At 38.6% G+C, this 11,100-nt stretch overlaps 1 protein-coding gene across 2 annotated transcripts in view; it reads right to left on the reverse strand.

Moving 5' to 3' along the window:
• Positions 1-11,100, reverse strand: part of LOC107048255 (E3 ubiquitin-protein ligase MIB1) — a 175,963-nt gene that overhangs the window by 142,454 nt on the left and 22,409 nt on the right. For both annotated transcript variants that reach the window (XM_015271336.1, XM_015271335.1), the window contains exon 8: positions 1,223-1,374. In XM_015271336.1, the coding sequence (XP_015126822.1) occupies positions 1,223-1,374 (152 nt within the window). The remainder of the gene's footprint in view (positions 1-1,222; positions 1,375-11,100) is intronic.

Consider the following 11,100-nt stretch of genomic DNA (forward strand, 5'->3'; position numbering starts at 1 on the left):
CCCCACCGCCCAACCAACTCGGTGAACTGGGTAGATAGGCTGATGCAAGCAACCCCCTAGATTCTAGAGCTGGGATTTAACGAAATTTATTACACGAATTCTCGGTAAAGGATTAACCAACATTCCTTCGTTTCTAGTCACGTTGGGCTGCATGTTATCAGTCGACTCTTACTGCTGATAAGAAATGGTTTGCTTTGGATGCATGGGTGGAAACGATTGCAAGGTATGGGGAGGAATTTTCTTGGTGGAATACTTCCTGTTTAAATTTTCGGGAGGGTTTTTGTTCGGGGGGGGGGGGGGTTCAGTTTATTGGGGGAATTGGGAATAGAAGTTGTTGGATTAATTTGGAGATTGGAAAATTCATTGATGATGAGGTTGAATGGATTGAATGGGAAAATGGAATTATTGGGGAGTTTATTATGGAGTACTGGGGGGCTCTGCCCCCTTGAAACCCCTTGTGATCCTTATTGACCCTTGTCATCCTTACTGACTCTCATGACCATTATTCTGGCCCTCATAAAACTCATTTTTACCCTTGTGATCCTTATTCTGACCCTTGCGATCCTTAATTTTGGAGCTTAATTTCGAGTACCAAATTTTCATCACCAGAGGTTGATTTGGGGTTCATAATATGGAGAGATAACATTTGAAGTATTGAATTTCTCCACCCAAAACTAAAAAAGGTAATAACCTGTTTTCACTGAGTCCAACTGCAATCAAAGACCTAGTGAATATTCAAATGTTAGACCTTGGATAAAGCTCAACAGAGATAGGAAAGTGAAAACAAAAGCAGTTACTGTAATTTTCAGTGCTTTTCAAAGTCTGTATAACTTGGCCAAGCTAACCAGAGGTACCCTCACCGAGAAAGACAGGAAATTACGTTCACGGATGTCCTTTCATTTAACTTCAGAAAGTCGACCTTCGTGTCCCTTTTCATATTTCGTAGGTAGACGGGGAAAAAAAGGGGGTTTGGGGGGGAGGGAGGGGTCTAGCCTTTGTTCAAGGTATAAACGGTTCAACTAGGGGTTTTGTGGAAGTACTCGCGAGGAAATGGAATTTGCTTCGGAGAAAATTCAATTTTTCGTACCGAATGAAAAATTATTTTCCAGAGTTTTTTTCACGGAAAAATAACAACTTCTTCAGGGGGGGTAGTAGGGGAGGGGAATAGCGCAGTGGATGAATATCGGTTTCGATCAGCGAAGGAATGTCGTTTTTCACTTACCTTGGATTTCCGCGGAGTGCAGCGTGATGGAGAGCGTTGAAACCGGTGTTATTAGTCCGGGTTATATCAGCAGCATAATCCAATAACAGTGCCAACATATCATCTCGCTTCTTGGAGGTGGCGTCGTGCAGGGGAGTGTCTCCTTCGGCGTCCTGAAATGAGCATTAATATGAAAAAATTAGGATGGTTTATTTCACAAAAGAAAATTTTTGATTAAATAAATTTTTTTTTACTCATGAATAATTCATTTTTTTTGCTTGCGAAGTTTACAATTTTTTGGGTTGGGGTAACTAAATATGCGATTCATGAATTTTTTAATGAATATAGAGTTTAATAAGACACCAATTAAAATTCAATTTTTCATACAGATTCGAAAAAATTAACGCTTATCCAAAAATCGATTTTTCAACGATCACTCAAAAAATTGTCATCAAAATGGAATTAGCCGTGGCTGAAAAAATTGATAACAATAGCCTCTTGATTCTATCAGAATATGATGAAATAAGAATTTAAAAAAAGAGAACCCATTCGGAAGCAAATTGTTAATTCATTAGCAACAATAACTACTCTCTACACTCATTTATTTAAAAAATGCAACTGTCCACTTGTTTCAATATCAATCATTTTCCCTTTAGCCTTAAAAAAATCTCCTCGAATGACATCGAATAATTTGAATTTAAATATCGCTGAAGTTCGCAAGTAGTTACCCCCGACGTACATCATTCCAAGTTTCCGGTGCATGAACTTCAGTAATTATGATTTTTGTAGACCCCCACCAATCATGAATTATTCCGTTTCAGATGTGGAGAGGAGCGTTTCAGAAATTATTCAACTGTCTCTGATGGCAGGGGGGGGGGGGGGGGAGAGAGGGCCCGGGGACCTCGGGGGATGGCAGTTACTTTGAGAAATACAAAAGCATGATTTATATTCGATCGTGCTCCTTATGCAATGAGCTTTTGCTAGGCTGAGCACGTACCGACGAAGAAATGAAAAGAGCACCCACTACGTGTTTTTCGTTCTCGTTCAGCTACCACAACAGTTGTCTCTTCTCTTCGGGGGGAAAAATATTCACAAGTTATTTATTACTGCTGATTTTCCCACCCCCTGAAAATATGAATATCATCAAGTGTTTGTGACTGAAACGTGCGATGATTTTTGGAATTATATATCAATATCGCGTTGTATTGCGTGTGAGGAGAGTTACGAGTTAATTTGTTGCAGTTTCCGGTTCTGTACGCATTATTCATCCCGAGGAAGTTTGCACCAGCTCCTATTACTTGGGTATGGCAGTGCGTGTGGAAAACTATTTCCATTCGTGTTTCCACTAGACTCGCCTGAGTCTGTTGTGCGATTACAACGAGAGGGAGAGGCCAACCTAGGGCCAACTAAACTTAACCTACGTGAGTTTTGTTGCTTCAGTCTGACTCTTAGGAGTTGTCCAACAAATATTGTTCAACAATGTCAGCGGAGTAAGGGGAGGGAGGGGTTTTGAGACGAGAGAGGGAAATGTGGAGTGGATGCATATTTGGCTGACGCTAGGGTGGGTTTAAGGGTCAAGTAAAAAGGGTCAAATTTTATGGGTTAAAATGAGGGTCATTTTGAGGGTCAATTGATGGATAAAAGCGAAGGTAAAATCATATGAATCATATTGAGGGTTAATTCATGGGTTAAACTGAGGATCAAGTATGAAATAGTCAAATCATGAGTCAAACTGAGGGTCAATTGATGGGTCAAACCGAGGGCCAAGTGATGGGTCAAATGGAGATAAAATGTATGGGCTCAACTGAGGGTCAAGTGATCCATGAAAGTCAAATCTAAAAAACCAAATAATAGATTCCTCACTGAAGATCAAACATAATTAGAAATCAGGCACAACATCGACGAATAAATAAAGCAAGACAATATCTCAAAATAATATAAATACCCTAAAATCGATAAATTCCAATGCATTAAACCCAAAAAAAATCGTCAACTTGTGTACAATGCACATCCTTAACTACCGATAGTGAAAATGGATTTGAAATATTGAGTGAATGGGCGTAACCAATGAATTTTCACGAGTCTGGCAAGCACCTAGTGGATTTAAATGTTCACGGTAGATTACGCAAATGGCGCGGTAATGCGTTGAATCGTTTCCACGTGAAGCCCATTGAATAACTAAATCTACCTTCTCGATAGGTAATCGCTTTTTACCGCCTACCCACCCCACCCTCCGATCCTTCCACAACTCCCATCCAACGTCACATAGGTACTTTCACCGTTCTTGTTATTATGGGGATTCCACTTCGAAATTCAAAATTCACAGCATCACCAAATCGATTTACACAGACCTATGTCCACTAATTCCGCGTAGTGTTGTAGCAAAAAGAACAACAAAGAAAACAACAGGGAGGTTTAAGGGCTTTAATTCACCTTGGGGAAGGTCAAAAGGGTCAAGCGTGAGGATTGAATTTCGTGGGTCAAATTGAAGGTCAAAAAGGTCAAACTGTGTCTGAAATTATGATTTGACCCTTGCACGCTCCTTGAATTCTCCAGTTTCACCTTCATGCCACGAAATGGCATCAGTCATCTCCTGAAACGATTTTCCCAAGGTTCAACCAACTGATACAACAGATAGCCCTCACACTAGACAACTCCAATATATTCAGCAGCATGAATAATCACGGCAGTCGCATAAAATATCCCGAAATATGATAAACTCAAGGTACATCTCTTTACGACCACCTAGCTGACTGCCACTGGTATATAAGATGAGGCTTGGGTTAGCAGCGTTAGAGAGTCTCACGTGCATTATAATTCCATAGATAGCGATAACCCTTCAGCTATTCGAGTGCCGTTCCCATGCAGCCAACCCCTCACCTCATCTGGCCGTGCCATTGCATCTTCAGCTATGTAGATATCCGACATACCTTCTGCACGTAGCACCGTCAGTGGCAGTGTTCGTCTTACAGCACTCAGGGGACTAAGTGCCCACCAGAGAACAGGGAGCCTCACGCAACGGTTTAATACAGATATTTCTACGTGCTAACACGAATGACATGATTCTGGGACGAGGGCTGTGAGCTTCTGAGATGGAACGGAGGAGTTTGATGTAGCTCGGTATGCAGAGGAGGCTGAATTGAAATTTCGTGGTGGGAAATATCAAGAAGAAATTGACCGGAGGAGTTCCAATCCTTCTAGGAATAATTCTGATGATCAGAACAAAAATGAAAATTCTGAGGGAAATGAAAATTCTCTGGGTTTTTCGTAGTTTTCATTTAAGAGCACCTCTAGGCATTGAATCAATTCAAAGAGAATTAGAATTTAATAATAATAGTTACGCGAGTTTTTTTGTTTTCGTAAATCAGTGAATTTAGTGTCAAAATTCAGTAAAATATAATATTTTTTCTTTCGACAAAAATTTCATTTTTGAGAAAGACATTAAATTTGGTTAATTTCCCTCAAGTAAATCTGTTCCAGTTCATCAAATATTCTCACGTAGAAGATAAATTTAAAACAAAATATATGTCTCAATTTTTCCAGAGCACCTATTGAATTTTTACCCCTGACATTAATTATAAAATAATAATTTTACGTGCATAAGGCTAAAAATGATCTACTGATAACCACAATCTATTCTCAATTTCCCTCTGAGAATAAAAATGGAAAAAAAAATTATTTTCTCCTGTGGATATTCCAATGACCGATAAACGTTTGACGTCACGGAACGAATGGCATTCCTGGGGACAAGTTGAGGGTTGGATATCGAGGATAGACCGATGAAATAAAAGGAGAAAAAAAAAAATAGTGAAATAAAGAGTACAAAAGAGGTGAATTGTGGAAAGGGGGTAGGGTAGCAGGGATACAGTGGGCGGGTTTCGTTTGGAATATGTATGTGTGCATGTGAGTTGGTCCAGTTAGGTGCTATTTTATGGGCAGTTGCTATCACCGTAAACATCGAGAACACACGGTGCTTCCAAACTGAATGCCTCTCACTCCAACATGCTCGGGGGGAAGGGGGGAGGGGGCGGAGAGAGAGAGAGAGAGAGAGAAAGAGAATCGTAAGATACACTCCTTTGGAGTACTTACTATTTTTATGTTTATGGTTTTGTTCACCAGGAATTTCTAATCGCAACACGATGCTATTTGTATGTGGCCTGTGGGTATCAATCAATTTCTCCAGGATCGTAAAGTTATCCATAAAAAAGTCAATCGAGGGGATGAATTTTGAATTGAAATGGCATGAGCCACGCAATTGCAAATATATTTTATGCCGTTCTCAGTTTAATCCACGCGATTTGCCACACATGATTTTAGAGATGCTCGCTCCCCTCGCCAACCCCCATGTGATCCCCATGACCCTTATTTGGGCCCTTATTCTGACCCTTGTGGCCCTTAGTTCCGGATATTTCAGTTCAGATCCTTCATTTCTGGCCCTTAATTTTGGAGTCTTAATTTCGGGTACCAAATTTTCATCACCAGAAGTCGATTTGGATTTTGAAAATATAGAGAGCCCCATATGACCCCCATAGCCCTTATTTTGACGTCCATGACCCTTATTGAACCCTTATTCTGGCCCTTGCGACCCTTCACCTGACCTTTGGGACCGTTAATTTGACTCTTGTGACCTTTATTCTGACCCTTACTACAACTCTCGTGACCGTTACTTCGACTCGTGTGACCCTTATTTACTGACCCTTAATTTCTGGCCCTTAATTGTGGAGTCTTAATTTCGAGTACCAAATTTTCATCACCAGAAATCGATTTTGATTTTGATAATACAGAGACCCCCAAAGACTCCCTAATTGTGACCCTTGTGATCCTTCACATGGCCCTTAAGGCTCTTAATTTGACCCTCGTGACCTTTACTCTAACCCTTGAATTTGGAGTCTTAATTTCGAGTACCTAATTTTCATCTCCAGAAATCCATTCAGACTTTTACAATATCGAAATATTATCAGAGCCACGAGGGTCGCAAGGGTCAGCCCTCGCGACTCCAAAATTCACTGTTTTGAATTTTTCTTCCAATTGTTTTTTCCCCAAGAAATGAAGCTTTCTCAAGCCAATTAAAATCATAAAATCCTCAGGTGTGACTCCTATTGAATACATAATTACGAATAATAATATCCCCATGAGTTCATTGAACCGCAACTCAGGCTCAAGAATTCTCTCCCCAAATATGAAAGACCACGGCTACCAGAGGCGACGAAAAAGAGAGAAATAAAAGGAAAAAATGCTCGAGAATAAAACGGAAACTTGCACTTACAGTACGAGCTTTTAGAAATATCGTAAAGGCAAGTAGTGTGCGAAAGAGCAGAAGAGAATGAGCAAGACCTTGCAAAGGATGTAGTGCCACGTCACTGACAGCCGTGCGGGGCCTGGTGGAGGTGCTCCCGGCAGTTTACGGTTCCTGGGGCGGCTATAACTTCACCCAGACAATTCATAAAGCACCGAATGTAGGAAGAGGGGAGGGGGGGAAGGGGGGAAGGGGAGGGGGAGTGTGCAAAGAAGGTGGAAACGAGGAAGAAAGATGCGTCGTCTGTGTGCTATCGGGAAGGAGGAGAACGGTTGGAAACTAGTGGTTTGGAATTCACCGAATCACTCGCCAAAAACCACTCGAATATTTTTTATCGATGGAACATTCGCTGGAAATTGCGAGGAAATTTATGGATTTCGATAATCTTATGGATTAGTTGAAATATTGTTAAAATATTTAATTATGAATTTATTCATAATCGCGTAAAGTTGAAGAGTATGAGAATAAAATTTGACGCGCTCTGATAATTGTGAATATAATTTCTCATCTCTGGAATAATGTGCAGTAAATTCTGTGGATTATAATGAGAATCGCATAAAATATATTAAAAATTTTGTGGCTCGTACCATTTTAATTTCAAATTAATTTTTTGTCTTGAGTTACAGGTAAATAAACTCATGGAGAAATTTCATTCGTAATTATGTATTCGATAGAATTCACTCCTGAAAATTTTAAGATTTTAATTGACTTGAGAAATCGTCATTTCTTGGGGAAAAACAAATAAAAACTGTAAATTTTGTTCTCACAAATAGAATTTCTCATTTCTAAAATCATGTGCGGCAAATCGTATAAATTAAAATGAGAATGAGTTGCAGTAGAATAAACTTACGGCAGAAAATTAATTTTTCAAAAACTTCCTGCCAAAAATATCGATAAAAAATTAATTTTTCCAATTTTATCGATAAAAATAATATTTTCATCCCTCAATATATTCATATTTCCACCGGGCTGTTACATCCTCTCACCATCAATCAATAAAAAAATGTTCAATATTGATGTATGAGGGTCATGTTCAGGAGGTACGACATCATCTATCACCTTGAAGTATCGAAAAAGGAAAGCCAGGAATGCAGAATTGCTGCAAAAAGGGTTAACGAATGACTTCGATTGCCATAAAAAAACCGGGGGAGGGGGGGGGAGTTAAGGAAGAAGGGATGAAAAACATCCGAGACGCGGAAGAGGCTGCGAACTATCTGGCAAATTGAAACTTTGTGTTCCTCACTGGGTCAACAGTGTTATTTTTCATTTTCGAATTTTTCTCTCGCTGAAAATCTGCGGTTTCCAGTTTGTTTGAGATTTGAATACTCGAGTTGGAGGCATTTCTATTCGCGAGGATCAATGTGCATTGGGATTGAGCCTAGTGCCTCTCTGGCCTCGGGCATTTTTATTTTACCTTTTTTTTTTTCATTATTCCCTCGTTTCTACAATTCCTCGGTACTCGCACTACGATCGATCCACTTTGCATAATAAGACTATACACATTTCGTATTTCTTAGAGCACTGGGGGATATTTCATTCTGTCGAGTTTTATACTTATGTGGGGGATGCATGTGGATGAAAAGAATCTGGGGAGAGAGAATATGGAGGTGATGTTGAGAAACAGGCTGAATTTTTTTTTTTTACTATTTTTTTTATTTTACGTCTATTTTGAAGGTTGGGGGAAAGCTAATGGGTGATTCTGACTCTAGTGATAGATATGACTCTTTTGGAAATGTTGATAATAAATAGGGAATAAAAATAACAATCTTTAAATAACAATAATGATAATTTACTAATTTCTCTGTGTTATAAAAATCCAAATTGACTTCTGCTGATGAAAATTTGGTAATCAAAATTAAGAATCCAAAATTAAGGGTCACAAGGGTCATACTGAGGTTCATGGGGGTCATATGGGGATCACATGTGATTGATTAACAACGAATGTAAAAAAATAATAATTCTCTTCAAAATGCAATTTTAATGACGCTGAATATTCCAGCACATAACATAATCCTCCTAAAAAAATGACATCATCTCTTCATAAAAAAAAAAAGACAACACAAATATAAATCCAAAAAATTAATCCTCTAGTCGCAAAATAACCGAAAGAAAAAAAAATGTCCCATTTTCGCCCTTTTTATATCTCATAATTTTTTCATCATCTTCATGTTTAGGATTACCCGAAGATGATTCTCAAGATATCAAAGATAATCCTCAAGAAAATACATCTCCACCGTAAAAAATATTGTGCCTGACGTGCCTGGTGTCAAGGAAAAAGAAAAAAATATATATTCCACCACCACCCCCCAGAGGTATCAGCAAAGTCCTCCCGGTCACGTGGAGCTTTAATCCCAGACAATAAACTGCCCCGTCGCTCTCGCACGAATCCCCGGGTAACTACGTCACTCTCGTAACGTCCGTAGTTCCATCAAGCAGTCTCTTCCCCTCTATCTTTCTTTTTCCACTTGTGTTAGGGAATAGCGTTGAGGGTAGGTGAGGCTTGCCCACCTTTTCCCATCCAACCACGTTCAGCCAACTACTTTCTTGCGCTCGTTTTCCTTCCCTCGTCACTTCACCTACACGTCTCGCTGAATGGACGTCCTTTACAGCCCAGTGACATGACTGCGTACTTGCGTTCCACACGTATTTTTTTTTCTTCTTTTTTTTTTTTCATTCGAGATGTGAAACTTGAAGATTTGGAATTTGAATCCGAGGGGTTGAGGGCAGCTTGGGTGGAGTTATTGCGGGATAAACTGAGGGATGTGGGGTGTAGCCGGGGGAATAATTCGTTTGGTGACATTTGACACTTTATTTGACTCGTGAACCTTAGACGGACCCTCATAACCCTTATTCTGACCCTTTAGACCCTTATTCGAAGCCTCATGACCCTGATTCTGAACCTCGTGACCATTATCACCCTTAATTGTGGAGTTTTAATTTCGAGTACCATATTTTCATCACCAGAAGTCGATTTGGGGGTAATCAATAAAATCAAGAATTTATTTTGATGAAAATGGCTTAATTGTGTAGGATGAATAATTTCTTAATCAACATTTCATTATTTCATCTCATGATTTGATGTAACATAAATAATGTCACTTTTTAGAATGATTGGGAGCAAAAAATTGCAATTTTATAAATTTCTTAGTACTGATATTAAAAATTACAGAATTATTAGTTTTTTAAACATTCGTCGTTATAAATAAACAATTAAAATTGTTTCAATCTCCAAAAACCATCGTGTGAATGAATTATTGATCGAACTGTAACATTTATGTTATATTACTAAAAAAAATAAAAAGTTTGAAATAACAAAGATACAATAACATTTCAAAAATTGCAATTTCAGCATTTTAAAATTTTTTCAAATTGATTCTCCAGTTACGACGACCAGAATAAATGATCGCTCTCCATTCCCAAAACAATACGTGTGAGTGTATAAACAGAAGAAAGTGCAGACACAATAAACTCAATCCCCATTTCGAACCGAAATACAAAACAACAACAAAACAACAACAACAAAAAAAAACAACAAACTCCACACAATACGTCGTTTCTCCTGGAGGACCAATCCACTGCTCTCAGTGCGATCAATTTGTTCAGTGAGGTGACTCTCCACTGAGTCGTCTACGTGACTTGATAGAAGTGAAACGAGTATCAGAATCGGAGGGGCGAGTGTTGCAAAATGCCACTGCTGACGATGCACTGGCTGTTATAAGCCTGTAAGTCTCTACTGAAGACTTGGAATCAGCTCGATATATTTGTTCTCTGCGGATTATCATCAAGAAGTTGATGAGAGAGAATTAAGAATAGTTGAGTTGGCAATAATCAATTTTAGTTCCAGATCGTTGTGGATGTAGAAGATAAAAAAAATGAGAAGGAATTGATGAAAAAAAAACAATTAAATTTAAGAATGAAGAATGCATCAAAATTTCAAACGTACAATCGACTTGCGTCAAATTTTCATGAAGCCCGCCCAACAAACAAAAGAGAATTGAATGCCATTCTATGAAACATGAATAAACGAATCACAATTTTCCAAATCATTTAGGTGAGAGGAAAATAGAATAATTCAACTTTCTTAATATTGCGTTTACTAAGGTGTTCTTTGAACAAAGTTGATTAGAATTAATAGCTAGAATTATGAGATTATCTCACATTTTTGACGTTAAGAATAGGGGAATGTGAATGCAATATAGTGAAAATGATGATCGATTTTTTCACTTTAAACAGCTCTGAACAAACGCAGTTCTAAGCCACCCATCTCCCTATAGAGAACCCAAATTAGGTTTTAAGGCTCTATCTCTCATAGTTTCCGAGATAATCGCGAAAAACGAAAGTGCCAAAAATAATTAATTTAATTTGTGTTGTATAGGGTGTAGGAAGTGAAAAAACGCAATTCTGTACCGTCCACTTTCCTATAGTGAACCCAAATTTAGTTTTAAGGCTCTATCTCTCATAGTTTCCGAGATAATCGCAAAAAACGAAATCGCAAAAAAAATTAATTTATTTTATCTCCTATAGGGTGTAAGAAAATGGAAAAACGCAATTCTGACCCATCCATCTGCCTATACGGAACCCAAATTTCCTCAGGAATCGAATG

The sequence above is a fragment of the Diachasma alloeum genome, unplaced genomic scaffold (assembly GCF_001412515.2).
Source record: "Diachasma alloeum isolate Michigan unplaced genomic scaffold, Dall2.0 Dall_scaffold_00186, whole genome shotgun sequence".
In the NCBI taxonomy this organism is placed as follows: domain Eukaryota; kingdom Metazoa; phylum Arthropoda; class Insecta; order Hymenoptera; family Braconidae; genus Diachasma; species Diachasma alloeum.